Source organism: Oncorhynchus mykiss, chromosome 1, assembly GCF_013265735.2.
Source record: "Oncorhynchus mykiss isolate Arlee chromosome 1, USDA_OmykA_1.1, whole genome shotgun sequence".
NCBI classification, from domain to species: domain Eukaryota; kingdom Metazoa; phylum Chordata; class Actinopteri; order Salmoniformes; family Salmonidae; genus Oncorhynchus; species Oncorhynchus mykiss.
Window position 1 is genome coordinate 15,058,033 of NC_048565.1, and position 16,344 is coordinate 15,074,376.

Sequence of the window (16,344 nt, forward strand, 5' to 3'; positions counted from 1 at the left end):
TGTATTGAACAGTGACGTAAAATCTATATTTAATCAATTTTAAATTCAGGATGTAACATATGAAAATGTGGGAAAAGTGTAAGGGTGTGAATACTTTCTGAAGGCACTGAGTGCACAAAACATTAGGAACACCAGCCTCAATTCATCAGGGCATGGACTCTACAAGGTGTTGAAAGCGTTCCACAGGGATGCTGTCCCTTTTTGACCCCAATGCACAGTTGTGTCAAGTTGGCTGTCTTCTCCCCTTCATCAATAAGGGATCATAGCTTTCACTTGAATTCACCTGGTCACTCACTCTATATCATGGAAAGTGCAGGTGCTCCTAATGTTTTGTACACTCAGTGAACGTAGGGCAGTTTATGGTAAATACACCATCTAGCAAAGAAGTGAAAGAGAGAGCAAAAGGCTTAGACAGACAGACAGACAGACACAGACAGACAGACAAAATGTAATGTAATGTAATGTAATGTAAAACAGTTTGGTGTTTACTGACAGTTTGGACGAGACAGTTAAAAGGGTGGTTCCCCCTGAGATAAGTGTGTGTGTGTGTGTGTGTGTGTGTAGAAGCCAGCTAGGAGTGGAAAAGTTGCTCCATAGTTGCTGTAACCTTCACAATAGATTATCAACATTGTGTATAATTGTGTAATTGATGTGTATATAGCTACACTGCAAAAAGTATGTGGACACCTGCTCGTCGAACATCTCATTCCAAAATCATGGGCATTAATATGGAGTTGGTCCCCCCTCTGCTGCTAAAACAACCTCCATTCTCCTGGGAAGGCTTCCACTAGATATTGGAACATTGCTGTGGGGACTTGCTTCCCTTCAGCCACAAGAGCATTAGTGAGGTCAGGCACTGATGTTGGGCGATTAGGCCTGGCTCGCAGTCAACGTATTTTCATCACAAAGGTGTTCGATGGAGTTCAGGTCAGGGCTCAGTGCAAGCCAGTCAAGTTCTTCCAAACAGATCTCCACAAACCATTTCTGTATGGACCTCGCTTTGTGCATGTGGGCATTGTCATGCTGAAACAGGAGAAGAAAAAGAGCCTTCCCCAAACTGTTGCCACAAAGTTGGAAGCACAGAATCCTCTAGAATGTCATTGTATGCTGTAGAGTTAAGATTTCCCTTTGCTGGAACTAGCCCGAACCATGAAAAACAGCCCCAGACCATTATACGTCATCCACCAAACTTTACATTTGGTACTATGCATTGGGGCAGGTAGCGTTCCCCTGACATCCGCCAAACCCAGATTTGTCCGTCGGACTGCCAGATGGTGAAGCATGATTCATCACTCCAGAAAACGCGTTTCAACTGTTCCAGAGTCATATGACCTTATGAGCTTCACACAACTCCAGCTGACGCTTGGCATTGCATATGGTGATCTTAGGCTTTTGTGTGGCTGCTCGACCATGGAAACCCATTTCATGAAGCTCCAGACAAACACTTATTGTGCTGACGTTGCTTCCAGGGGTAGTTTGGATTTCGGTAGTGAATGTTGCAACCGAGGACAGACAATTTTTACCCGCTACGCACTTCAGCACTTGGTAGTCCCGTTCTGTGAGCTTGTGTGGCCTACCACTTCCCGGCTGAGCCGTTGTTGCCCCTTGATGTTTCTACTTCACAATAACAGCACTTACAGTTGACCACGGCAGCTCTAGCAGGGCAGAAATTTGACGAACTGACTTTTTGGAAAGGTGGCATCTTATGACGGTGCTACGTTGAAAGTCACTGAGCTCTTCAGTAAGGCCATTTTACTGCCATTGTTTGTCTATGTTGATTGCATGGCTGTGTGCTCAATTTTACACACCTGTCAGCAACGGGTGTGGCTGAAATAGACAATCCCACCAATTTGAAGGGGCGTCCACATACTTTTGTATATATAGTGTTTGTGTCGTGTTGTTAATTGAGGTGTTAATGCAGGACTCATCTGTGAAAGAGACCTTGGTCTCAGCATGACTCCCTGCTTAAATAAAGGTTCAATCAAAAAAAACATACATCATACTGAATGTCATGGTTATCTACCACTCTCTCTCAGACACACACACACACACACACACACACACACTCTCTCTCTCTAATGTAATCTGTTTTGACAAATACCGCCATGAATAGGGACAACAACAGCCGTAGTTCACCAGAGTGAGTTGTTAGGGATTTGGAGGTACAGACAGAGCTGCACTGTATCTTAGAAGGTGTTGTTGTTTAATGATTTAAACGAGGCCAGCCCAGTCGTATTCCAATAATATTCACTCCATATAGCATGTAGGCACAGGACCAGAACCAGGGCAGGGCTAGCATTACATCACTGTTGCTAAGTGCCATCTCACTGCTTTGTTTTTGTGTTTTGGCAAAGAGAGAGGAGCTAAACCGAAGAACAATGTGGGCTTCTAGAGCAGGCTGGACAATGACTGAAGACGGAATGTTTGATATAGTGTCAATGTGTATATTTTAGCATTATTTAGTAAGACATTCTTTTTACTGCATTGACAATGTGTGGCATACTCCTCTTACATAAATGACACAAATGATGTGTGCGCGCTTGCATATGCACGAGTGTGCATGCATGCGTCAAACTCCTCTCATATAATAAATGACACAAATTATTTTTGCAGACGGAAAAACACTTCTGAATGTGTGAGCGGTAGAGAGGTATGTACAGCATTTGAAAAGTGACCACCTCTGTTTGTTGACAGGACAGCTGCTGCCATTCGTTACTAGGCCACTCTGTTCTCCCTCCCTCCCGCTCGCGGCTTGTTATGTCTCCTTAGCAACACTTCAGCTCTACAACACTTCATTCACCAAGCTACAAACAGCCGGGCCAACCTTGAATGATCCCCCCTCTGTTTTAACACAGCGACTTGGATGCTCTCGCAGGAAACCGGTTGCTATTGTTCCTCATCATGAGAGAAAGACACGAGACAGATAGTAAAAACCTTATGTAACCTTTGACCCCTATCGGTAGCTTAGACTTTAGATGCGGGAATAGCACATGGGAATGACACACCCTCTCTGACCTCTGCCTCTCGCTCCAAAGGTCAACTATGTAATCTCGACAGGGGATCTGTGTTGAGTCACAGAGAATGTACACCAACAATGTGAAGCAATCCAGTACAAGACTGATGCTATAACTAGAGATGATAAGGCTACTGTACAAAGCAGGCTTGTTACGATAATGGATAGTTTGGATAATGCTGCAAGACGCGTCATTATTGCTTGATACATCTTCATAAGCAGTACATAAACATTACATAAGCAATATATTAGCAGTCCACAAGCAGTACAAAAATAAGTTCATAAGCAATACATAAATACTCATATACATTCTTATATCAACAATCACTGTTCTTCCAATGTGAAACTGACAAGGCTTTTAGTCATCTCTAATGTGTTCTTTTATGTTTGGGAATATTTTATTTACCAAATAAATAATGACTCGAATAAGTAACAACTATCCAGGGACCAAAACTAAATATTAAGTAAATGAATAAGTAAATAATGAGTATAAATCGATCCAGAAAGGTGGAGATTCACGGAGAGGGATTGTCCCAGTCATAGAAACAGAATATCACTCCAGTTCTGTGGTCTTAGACGGTCCTCCACTTTCACCACTAGCATCTGGCATCCAAAGCCGGGTTCAAAATGGCCAGAAGGCAAACATTCTACTACTGTGGCAGCAGGTAGCTTAGTGGTGAGAGCGTATCCTATGTATGTGACAATAAAACTTCAAGTTTTTTTTTTAACTAACCTTTCAACCACCCAGATATTGCAGGCTTGTGATATATGTCTGTCTGTTTGAGTGTTTATGTTGCTGATGTATACTGTATCTTATCAAGGTTCATAAACTTTAAGTGATGCTGCACTTTCATTAGCTATGTTTATGTATGTTAAGTCAGTTAGGGAGCAAATGTGTGTCCAAACAAAGACAAACAGTTGTTGTTTCTATTTGAGGGGCAAACTCTGTGAACCCAGTCTGGGAATGCCGAGGGCCGGGTCTGTCTGACCTGCCAGTTGTTTCTACACCTCCATGAGGACAGATCTGCTTATCCTGACAACCCACATATCCACACTCCCACCCCCCAAAAAATAAAATGTAGGGTCTCTCGTTTGTCTCCCTCTGTCATGTCCTTCACCATGCTCTCTCCCTCTTCTCTTTCTCCTTTTCTCTTTATTTTTGTCTGTCTCTGAACATGTCGCTGCTTGTGGAGAAAGCGGGGCCAGACACGGATTTGAGGAGTTCCTCTTTAACAGGAAACCTGAGATGCTAACCTCCTCCCCTGAGACCGTGGTAGACAGAGAACAGAACATGCAGCCAAGACACTGTACTTACGGCTTGCCATGAATGAGTGCGTTTCATGGGCTTTTCATGGGGGTTAGACAGGTTTGGAGTGTGTTTGTGTGCTTTCGTTCAAAAGGAACTCTTCGCCTTGGCTTTCTTCACACTGTATGGGTGTTTGTGACATCAATGTCTGTGTGTATATATACTATATGTATTTATATACCAACAACACACACATATATTTGGTCGTATCTATTCATGAGGACATCCTGCAGCCTGCCAGCCAAACAACACCCCCTCCCACCACCCCTCTTTTCTTTCCCCTCTCCCTCTGACTGCCGCCGATTCAGGAAGCCCAACCCTGACACTGATCCCACACTGGCATTTTTCCCAGGATACCCCTCCCCCGTCACCGATCCCATTTTTACCCCACCCTGACACCCCCTCCCATACCCTCTCCTCCACCAGTTCCCAAGATAAACAAAGACCTCGGCTTGTCTGGCCTCTAATGGGGGTCACATAGCCGTGAATGGAGGGGCCAAATTGAGGAGGCTCTTTCTCTTCTTTTATAACAAAAGGAGGAACGGCAGAGTTGTCTTTGTGATGACCCAAAGGGAGTGGATGCATAGCTTTATCGTATACCTGACAGCTTGTGTCTGACTTTTACTATTTGACTTTTAATACCTAGTAAAAATATCAGAGATTATGCTGGTACTAAATGTGAGATCATTAACATACTATAGGCTGATAATACAGATCAACTGTAAACAGAGATAAGATTGTGGTTGTATTTGGAGGAACTGGTTTATTGCTGGTATTTCTAGAACTCTGCAGCTTGTGGGAGAGTATTCTCAGAATGCTGTGTTGGTTGTGTTTTGGAAAGCTTTGATAGGTTTTTGCCCATTCCAGCACACACAGCACTGTTTTAATTGGACAATGATACCATTGAGCTTTGAAAAGAGGAGGAATTTCTTCTTCTATGTGTGTGTGTGTGTGTCAATCTCAAGGGTTTGTGTTGGAATAAGATGCATGAAGATAATGGAGCCGGAGGAGATGGCTGCCGTTTTACGATCTCCTAACCAATTGTGCTATTGTGTGTGTTTTTTTCCGCGTTATTTGTAACTTATTTTGTACATAATGTTTCTGCCACCGTGTGTTATGACCGAAAAGAGCTTCTGGACATCAGAACAGCGATTACTCACCCCGTACTGGAGGAATACTTTTTCTTCAACGAGTCGGATGGGAAGGATTTACTTCAGATGCCTGACAAGGCCCTCATCCCCATCATTCGCAGAAGAAAGAGACAGAGATATCGGGGACGAAGATCGGGGTGCCTTGAAAGGATTAGACTCCGAGCGAGTAATCTCCCTTTACTATTGGTCCTTTAGCCAACGTGCAATCAATGGAAAATAAAATAGACAAACAACGATCACGTATATCCTACCAATGGGAAATTAAAAACTGTAACATCTTATGTTTCATCGAGTCCTGGCTGAACAACGGTATGAATAACATACAACTGGAGTGTTTTACGCTTTTTCGGCAGGATAGACCAGCAGCCTCTAGTAAGACAAGGGGTGGTGGTCTATGTATATTTGTAAACAACAGCTGGTGCACAAAATCTAAGGAAGTCTCAAGGTTTTGCTCGCCTGAGGTAGAGTATCTCATGATAAGCTGTAGACCACACTATTTACCAAGACAGTTTTCATCTATATTCGTAGCTGTCTATTTACCACCACAAACCGTTGCTGGCACTAAGACCATTCTCAACGAGCTGTATATGGCCATAAGCAAACAGGAAAATGCTCATCCAGAGATCGCGCTCCTAGTGGCCGGGGAGTTTAATGCAGGGAAATTTAAATCCGTTTTACCTCATTTCTATCAGCATGTTAAATGTGCAACCAAAGGGAAAATAAACTCTAGACAACCTTTACTCCACACACAGAGACTCATACAAAGCTCTCTCTCGCCCTCCATTTGGCAAATCTGACCATAATTCTGTCCTCCTGATTCCTGCTTACAAGCAAAAACTAAAGCAGGATGCACCAGTGATTCGGTCAATAAGAAAGAGGTCAGATGAAGCAGATGCTAAGCTACAGGACTGTTTAGCTAGCACAGACTGTAATATGTTCCGGGATTCTTCCGATGGCATTGAGGAGTACACCACATCAGTCACTGGCTTCATCAATAAGTGCTTCGATGACGTCGACCTCACAGTAACCGTAGGTACATACCCCAACCAGAAGCCATGGATTACAGGCAATATTGAAGAACCATCAAGCAAGCAAAGCGTCAATGCAGGACTAAGATTGAATCTTACTACACCGGCTCTGACGCTCGTCGGATGTTGCAGGGCTTGCAAACTATTACAGACTACAAAGGGAAGCACAGCCACAAGCTGCCCAGTGACACGAGCCTACCAGACTAGCTAAATTACTTCTATGCTCGCTTTGAGGCAAGTAACACTGAAACATGCATGAGAGCATCAGCTGTTCCGGATGACTGTGTGATCACGCTCTCCGTAGCCGATGTGAGTAAGACATTTAAACAGGCCAACATCCACAAGGCCGCAGGGCCAGACCGATTACCAGGACGTGTGCTCTGAGTACGCGATGACCAACTGGCAAGTGTCTTCACTGACATTTTCAACCTGAGTCTGTAATACCAAGACATTTCAAGCAGACAACCATAGTCCCTGTGCCCAAGAAAACTAAGGTAACCTGCCTAAATGACCACGTCTGTAGCCATGAAGTGCTTTTGAAAGGCTGATCATGGCTCACATCAACACCATCATCCCAGAAACCCTAGACCCACTCCAATTTGCATACTGCCCCAACAGATCCACAGATGATGCAATCTCTATTGCACTCAACACTGCCCTTTCCCACCTAGACAAAAGGAACACCTATGTGAGAATGCTATCATTGACTACAGCTCAGCGTTCAACACCATAGTGCCCTCAGAGCTCATCACTAAGCTAAGGACCTCCCTCTGCAACTAGATCCTGGATTTCCTGGCGGGCCGCTCCCAGGTGGTAAGGGAAGGTAATGACATATCCGCCACGCTGATCCTCAACACGGGAGCCCCTCAGGGGTGCGTGCTCAGTCCCTCCTGTACTCCCTGTTCACTCATGGCTGCATGGCCAGGCACAACTCCAACATCATCATCAAGTTCGCCGATGACACAAAAGTGGTCTGATCAGCGATAACGATGAGACAGCCTATAGGGAGGAGGTCAGAGACCTGGCCATGTGGTGCAAGGACAACAACCTCTCCATCAACGTAATCAAGACAAAGGAGATGATTGTGGACTACAGGAAAAGGATGACCGAGCACGCCCCCATTCTCATCGCCAGGGCTGTAGTGGAGCAGGTTGAGAGCTTCAAGTTCCTTGGTGTCCACATCACCAACAAACTATCATGGTCCAAACACACTAAGGCAGTCGTGAAGAGGGCACAAAACCTATTCCCCCTCAGGAGACTGAAAAGATTCAGCATGGGTCCTCAGATCCTCAAAAGGTTCTACAGCTGCACCATCGAGAGCATCCTGACCAGTTGCATCACCGCCTGGTATGGCAACTGCTCGGCCTCCGACCGCAAGGCACTACAGAGGGTAGTGCTTACGGCCCAGTATATCCCTCGGGTCAAGCTTCCTTCCATCCAGGACTTCTTTGCCAGGCAGTGTTAGAGGAAGACAAGTCTCTTGGAGCTCTGGTACAAGCGATACCAGAGTGCCAAGACTAAGCCAACAGGTTTCTTAACAGCTTCTAACCCCAAGCCATAAGATTCCTGAACAGCTAATCAAAGAGCTTCCCAGATCCCTCTTTTACGCTGCTGCTACTTTCTGTATATTATCTATACATAGTCCCTTTAAGTCTACCTACATGTACATATTACCTCAATTACCTCGACTAACTGGTGCCCCCACACATTGACTCTGTACCGGTACCCTCTGTATATAGCCTCGCTATTGATATTTTACTGCTGCTGTTTAATTATGTTACTTTTATTTGTTATTTTCTATTTTTTACTTAACATTTATCTTTCTTAAAACTTCTTAAAGCATTTTGGTTAAGGGCTTGTAAGTAAGCATTTCACTGTAATACCTGTTGTATTCGGCGCATGTGAGAAATAAAATGTGACTTGATTTGAGTATCAGGTGAGCTTTTAATTTGTCAAACACAGTGAATGAAGCGAACTTAGTAAACAAGGAAATATAGTTATTTGCAAATAACCATTAAGGTTGAAATAGACATGCAGGCAGTATTTGTATTTAGGCTTTTTTAATAAGAGATTCTCATCTTGCTGAGAGAATCTAGACTCTGGACTTTGTTGGCTTTCCTCATTTCCTGATGACAAAGGGTTTATTGTAGCATAACTTGCCTGGACATGTTTCAGGGTAGGTGATTGGCTGTTTGGCTGCTGCTCTGGAGAGGTTTCAAATGAACTCGAGAGAAGAAGACACAGAGGGACTGTGACCTCTAACCCAACATGTCAGGGGTCAAAGCCCATCGATCTTCACATGCTATTCCTACTCTACTGTATGTTATAGCCTGCAGATATTTGGTTACTTTGCAGTCAGGATAAAATGTTTTATATTTGTGTGTTTGTATTGTATTTGCGAGACATTATATTTCACTGTTGAAGCTAGTAACATGAGCATTTTGCTGCACCTGCTATAATGCCTACAAATCTGTCTTTACGACCAGTAAACTTTGATTTTATATGTGTGTATTTCTGTTACAATGCCTTTGTAAAAGGAGGTAGCTATTACAGTATCAAATATGTTCCTAAATAATATGTAGGCTATTCTCATTGTAAGAATGTAGAAGGACCAGGGTAAAGTTTGTGGCGTTCTTTTTCACCAGCCCTCTCACTCACACTAAAAGTTTGGTTGCAGATCCTGCTCGTTGGCACTGGGCCTACTGTGGCATTAGCTCAGTATCTCAATAAATGCTTTTAATCAAACCAACATTTCCCTTAAATTCCTCAAGCTCAGCCTGTACATTACAATCTCTCTCTCTCACTCACACACACACACACACACACACACACACACACACACACACACACTTGCTCAGCAGGAAAGTGTTTTGTAACTCACTTCTCTCCTCTCTCCCTTTCACTCCCTCTGTCTTTTTCCAGGGATCTGGAATTCTGGAAGTGGGGCCAATGAGTTTAAGAGTGTGATGGGTCGGACAGCTGCATGCGTTTAGCTTGGAAGGAGCCAGGCATGTACTCACATGTATGCAGCCATTCTTCTCTCTGTCCCAATACAGGGAGTGGAGAGAGGATGAGTACTTAGTAATCACAACACATGCAGATTAGTCATGAAACATAAACAGAAAAGAAAATAATTCCCACACCTGTAGAGATCCTACATGCCTACTCGCTCCGTCTCTCTTTCACACATGCAAACACTTGCACTACTTTTCCTGAAGGTGATGCAAGGTGATGCAAATTACAATACTGTACCTAACTCTTTTCAAATTTCTACCATCTTATTAAGCCAATGTAATCAAGCCAATGTATGCCATTGGCAAATAAACTACACATTTATGAAATAATCTTTATTCCGGTGTTCTTCAAGTCTTGCCCTGTGGATCCACAGGGTGTGCAAGCTTTTGTTCCAGCCCAGCACTAAGACACCTAATTCAACTGATCAAGGGCTTGAGGATTTGTTGAGTCTGGTGTGGTACAGTAGCAATGGGCTGGAACAAAACCCCTGCACATCCAAGTACACTGCTCTCCGCCTCCCTTTCTCTCTCTGTTTGTGTTCTGCTGCATGCATGGCCAGCTGACTGGTAAGAGCCCTTGTCCTGGGACCGCCTTGTGTTAGCCTGCCTAGCCCAGATCCTTCTGCTGGATCTCCAGGGAGCGCCGGCTATTAATACCCAGTGTCCGTGTGAAAGAATGTGGACACAGGAGGTTACATCTCTTAAGCCCACGTTGCATTGGATCAATTTGGTGTTGGAAATATGACAATAATATTATTATTGATAAATGTATTGGATTGTTGAGGGAGCTAGCATATTGGCACTTCGCTGCACCTTTTATACATGCTGGAAACTGTGTGACGAATAGATTTTTATTTGAAATATGTTTGGATATCCATGTAGTATCCATAACACACCTGCACCCTGTTCCTTAATAGTACCATGTTGTATTCATTGAGATGTTACAGGGATATAAGGGTTTTATCCTTTAATAGTACCATGTTGTATTCATTGAGATGTTACAGGGATATAAGGGTTTTATCCTTTAATAGTACCATGTTGCACATTCATTTTAGACTGAGTCTATGGTCACGCCCCCAAGTGTACAGTACTGTAGTGAGTTTATGAAAACAGTTCTCCTGTAGGTTTATTGAGTTGACATCTGGGCTTCCCTGTGGAAAGAATTTGAGCTAGTCACTTTTATTTTATTTAACCTTTATTTAACTAGGCAAGTCAGTTAAGAACAAATTATTATTTACAATGACAGCCTAATTTACTGATGATCAGTAGTTGGGCTTATTTAACCATGCTTTAACTTGCTTTGAGAAATACATAACATCTCTTTAATAGCAATGTATGTTTAAATGACTGGAATTGTTTGGTTAATTTTATAATACTTGAAGGGTCACAATACACCTGCATATGATAATGTATCATAAATACTGTGAAGTTGTCTACAGTACAAATGGTAGCCTACTGCTCACATTTGGCCACCAACCTCTACTAGGTGACACGACACTGTCCGCGTAGCAACACTTGCTGCATTATGTACAAACCAACCCCCATGAAAAGAGCACAGAAAAGTGAATTGTTAGACAATGTTTTAATACGTGAGCATCACGCAATTATCATAATCCATGGCAGATACCAAAATACATAGATTGAGTAGGACATAGGAAAACAGTATTTACAGGCACACTATTACAAATGTACAAGTCTTTATAAAACAAAGACACTGTAGTGACCAGCAAATTCACAACAGATTGCGTTAGCATTGAGTCACATTCAGTCCCATAATTTTATCCACGTTAAAAAGGATAACGTTACATTTCATGAATTGATACATGGCGCTTTTGGTACGTTACAATGTAGACGAATAGTGTAGAAGCACGTTTCAAAGTGTTGACTATCAAGAGCCCATCGGTAACATTTTTATCACTTCCTAAAGCACCTCTCGAACATTATTTCAATAGATGTTCCATGTAAATAGCTACTACAGTAGGCCTACTTTCATTCTGATGTTTGGGGAACTCCAAATTTACTAGGTACTCAGTCCACCACGTGTTTGTGGGGGTAGTTGGTGGAACTTTGCTTCATGTTCCAGCTTTATTCATATCCCCAAGAGGTCAAAACCACAGTTTCAATGTTTAAAAAGCGACAATTGCAGTACTCCAAGGGTTGAGGTTTTTTAACATTTGATCACAACAGATTTGTCCTGAGTCACTGTCCTCTGCCTCGGAATCGGGCTGCGCTCCGTCTTCACTACTCAAGAGTCCAGAAAAACTGGAACCGAATATTGTTATCAAACTCGAGACATTGCTGGTGTCCATTTCTTCGGTGTCCACTTTCTTTTCGTCGTTTTTAGAAATTAGAGTTGAGGACATTACTTTCGTTTTTTTCGGCAGAGAGTCTGTGAGTTCAGAGTCTTCGGCACTCCGTTTCCTGTTAGTGCAAGTATGGGGCACTATGGGCTCGTGCAAATTTTCCTCCACTGATTCACCGTCGTCCGTCTGGCAGCCGTTCGGCGTCTCAGCAGCCTGTTTTGGATTACTCGGAGGGGGACCACTAATACAGTTGGATGAGATAGTAGTAACAACATTGGAGACCTCACATGTAGGACTAGCCTCTAGGCTCTCTTCCGGTGTTTTCAGCTCGCTGCATCCTAAATCCAAAACTCCATTTTCGGCGTGATCTTGCTCACCACTCGCTTCAGATTCAACGTCCAGTGCCGCGTGGGATTCGACCACATTGCCGGGCTCCTGCTTGTCCACGGCCACTTCACTTTGCCCGTCTGATTCAGGCAGGCTCTCTGTCGATCCGGGGACCAATTTGTCTTGTTCTGAGTCCATGTACTCTCCCTCACACCACTCTCTTGCTTGCTGAGCACTCAGGCATATCCCGCCGTAGTAGTCACGAAGGTATACTTGCCGGGCACTACGTAGAACCAGGGAGACCAGTAGATTTTTGTGTAGTTTGATCCCACCACGTTGAACCCTGGAGTTGTAAATCTTCCCCAGTGAAATACTCATAATCCGATGCGCCTCAACTTTATACTCCATGATTAAACACTGAGGTTGTTAAGAAAAATCAAAGTCTCTCGTGTTTCAGTTCTTGTGGAAACACAAATGGTTAAAAGTAGCCTAATCCTCAAATCCCCGACGGAGTTGTTTGTCCTATACCGTAGCGACTAATTGCTTCCAAATGGTACTGAATTCTCTAAAGTGACGTAACTGCTTGTTTGTTTTAGAAACAGACATTTGATAAACGCAAGATGTGCTTCGTCGTTTCTATGTGCTGAAGCAAATGAGTGTATGGTCTAAGAAATTAAAGGCTAATCAATAGCGGAACATCGAGAAGAATGGAACTGTTTCTAGTTTTAACACTACTTTATACCCTAACGTAATAACCACGCCGTCCAATGAAAACACATGTCGTCTTTACCATCCCTACGAATTCCGCACCGCCAAATTCATATGGACCAATGGGCATGCTCTAAAAAGAGAAATACAATTTGAATACACACGTGGGAGAGTGATTTAAAGACGTAAGCACAGGTTTAAAACACTGGTGGGAATTGCTATCTAAAAAAAAAAGTGCAGATAAACTATAGCTTATTATACTGTAGGCTACTCATGTACATTTCACAATAAGAATGTGTGTATTGTATAATTACATAACATTTATATATGCTATCGATTAATATAGGCTATTTTACCCTAGTCCTAAATGTTTCCAGTTATCATACCATTAACACCAGAAATAAGTTTAGATTTCCCCTCACTGTATTCTCTCCAACCAAAATCTTAGTCGAGTCTTTTAGCTAGAACAAAAACACTAATCCACACAGTTGTTTTCTGGTCTAATGCCCGTGTCCCCTTTCAGAGTATGTATATTTTATTTTGATGGCTGACTTCCTGGGCTGATGTAATGCTTGGACTTTTTTTTCAACCAGGTCACATGATGCTTTTGTGCTGCGTCTTGGCAATGGCTTAACGCTGTAGAATGGAACCGTTAGAAGGGGGAGGGGTAGTGGTGTTTTGTTTCATGAGACTGTTAGGTATGTGGGATGAGGGGCGTAGTGACGCCACAGGCACTGAGATGCAGTGCCTTAGACCGCTGTGCCCCTCGGGAGCCCTTCTTGAGCCTATAGCTCAGTAAAAATGTGATGATTTGTCAAGTCATTGTGTGGGTCATAATTTGCATGATGTTTGTGTTTAAAAAAAAAAAAAAAAAGCATGAAACCGGCCTACTTTAAAGAAGGATTTCCCCATTTTGGCATGTTGAATAATTATCTAATTGATTAAGGATTGTTTATTTGTATTAATGCTTTTTAATCACAAATATTGAACACAAAGGCCCCCTTTCAGACTGTGCTCGAGTTTGAGATCGACTACTGCAGTCAGTAAACTGACTGATCCTCAAATGATAATGAGCCAAATTCCCAACCTGGCCCTTTTCAAGCATGGCCACCTAATCATCCCACTGATTCCCAATTGGCATATATCACTCCTCACCTCTCTATTTTGTGATTTAGGTCACATACACATGTTCAGCAGATGTTATTGGGAGTATAGCGAAATGCTTGTGCTTCTAGTTCCGACAGTGCAGCAATATCTAACAAGTAATATCTAACAATTTCACAACAAATACCTAATACACGCAAATCTAAGTAAAGGAATGGAATAAAAATATATAAATATATGGATGAGCAATTTCAGAGCGGCATAGACTAGGATGCAATATATAGTATAAAATAGAATACAGCATATACATATGAGAGGAGTAATGCAAGATATGTAAACATTATTAAAGTGACTAGTGTTCCATTTATAAAAGTGGCCAATGATTTCAAGTCCGTATGTAGGCAGCAGCCTCTCTGTGCTAGTGATGGATATTTAACAGTCTGATAGCCTTGAGATAGAATCTATTTTTCAGTATCTCGGGCCTAGCTTTGATGCACCTGTACTGACCCTGAGAGAGAGCCCTGCGGTTGTGCATGGTGCAGTTTCCTTACCTGGCGGTGATACAGACCGTCAGGATGCTCTCAATTGTGCATCTGTAAAAGTTTGTGAGGATTTTAGTTTGCGCCTTCTTCACCACACTGTCTGTGTGGGTGGACCATTTCAGTTTGTCAGTGATATTTACGCCGAGGAACTTGTTGACGTTGAGTGAGAGGTTATTTTCCAGACACCACACCCCCAGAGTCCTCACCTCTTCCCTGTAGGCTGTCTCCTCGTTGTTGGTAATCAAGCCTATTACTGTTGTGTCGTCTGAAAACTTAGTGGTTGAGTTGGAAGCGTGCATGGCCACGCAGTCATGGGTGAACAGGAAGTACAGGAGGGGGCTGAGCACGAACCCTTTGTGGGGCCCCACTGTTGAGGATCACCGAAGTGGAGATGATGTTTCCTACCTTCACCACCTGGGGCTGGACCCGCAGGTAATCCAGAACCCAATTGCACAGGGCAGGGTTCAGACCCAGGGCCTTGAGCTTAATGATGAGCTTGGAAGGTACTATGGTGTTGAATACTGAGCTAAAGTCAATGAACATCATTCTTACATAGGTATTCCTCTTGTCTAGATGGGATAGGGCAGTGTGCAGTGTGATGGTGATTGCATCGGCTGTGGACCTATTGGGGCGGTAAGCAAATTGAAATGGGTCTTGGGTGACAGGTAAGGTGGGGGTGATATGATCCTTGACTAGTCTCTCAAAGCACTTCATGATGACAGAAGTGAGTGCTACGGGGCGATAGTCATTTAGTTCACTTACCTTTGCAGTCTTGGGTACAGGAACAATGGTGGCCATCTTGAAGCATGTGGGGACGGCAGACTGGGATAGGGAGAGATTGAATATGTTTTACTCACGTCCTCCACGGAGAAGGAGAGCCCACAGTCCTTGGAAGCTGGCCACGTCAGTGGCACTGTGTTATCCTCAAAGCGGTCAACGAACGTGTTTAGATCAGTTAGTCTGGAGTCGCAAACTGCAGTAGTTGATCTCAAAGACACCGAATGAGCAAAATAATGCTCTCAGTCAAACACTTCCCTTAACATAGTGGATCCAATCAGTAACCACACAGGTGTGGCTGAAGCAGGTGTAGGGGTTTAAGTTCTAAAAACAGTCAGTGGCAAACCATTACCTGCGGTCCCCATGGTGTGTTTGGGGACCACCATACTGTCTTGTAGAGCAGTGACCAACCTCCCCAAATCAACATGTAGAATTTATCTGCAGTGATTCCTTTCAGCCTTGAGCCAATTAGAAAACAAATGTTGTTAGTAAATGAGGGGTGACCCTAAATGTTTCTTGCATCCTCTATCACCTCCTTTTCAAATAGTTTTCTTGTAGACGTTCTGAGAGGAATCTGAGACCTCCTCCAATGCGTTTTAATAAGGAGATGGGGAAAGAGGACAGGAGGAAATAAGAAAATAATGGAGATGCACCCATTCCCAAGATGATGACTAAAAACCTGGGATCCTATAGCGCCACACAGTGAAGGTGTCATAATACCCATAAAACCTAGCAGTCAAAATGGTTCCAATAGTTTTTCCACCATTCATTTCCCATAGGGGATTTTAGAAACACTTAAAATAATGTCTATGTTTTGTGTACGCTTACCATGGTGTGACGTTTTAATAAACATGTACATCTCTCTGAGGACTTTTGTTTGTTTTTGCTGTTGTCCAAATTACATTTTAGAGTTTTTTAGTTGTGTAGAAGTACAGTAAACTGGTGGGTGTATTTCTACCCAACCCACTTTGCCATACCCTAGGTTTAGCTGAACTGACGCCATTGTTCCCCACCCCACCCCCATCTGCGAATAAAAAGCAGCACTCCCAGCCCAAACTACTTCCCGCAACA

General features: G+C 43.2%; 1 protein-coding gene across 1 annotated transcript; it reads right to left on the minus strand.

Moving 5' to 3' along the window:
• Nucleotides 1-11,079: 11,079 nt before the first annotated feature.
• Nucleotides 11,080-12,866, minus strand: LOC110487829 (immediate early response gene 5 protein). The gene has a single exon (XM_021559777.2). It carries the CDS (start codon nucleotides 12,548-12,550, stop codon nucleotides 11,639-11,641), a length of 912 nt encoding a protein of 303 aa, XP_021415452.1. The 5' UTR covers nucleotides 12,551-12,866; the 3' UTR covers nucleotides 11,080-11,638.
• Nucleotides 12,867-16,344: the final 3,478 nt, after the last annotated feature.

Bases quoted from the DNA above. Each gene is read 5' to 3' on its own strand.
- LOC110487829 (XM_021559777.2), bottom strand. From the start codon at position 12,550: ATGGAGTATAAAGTTGAGGCGCATCGGATTATGAGTATTTCACTGGGG.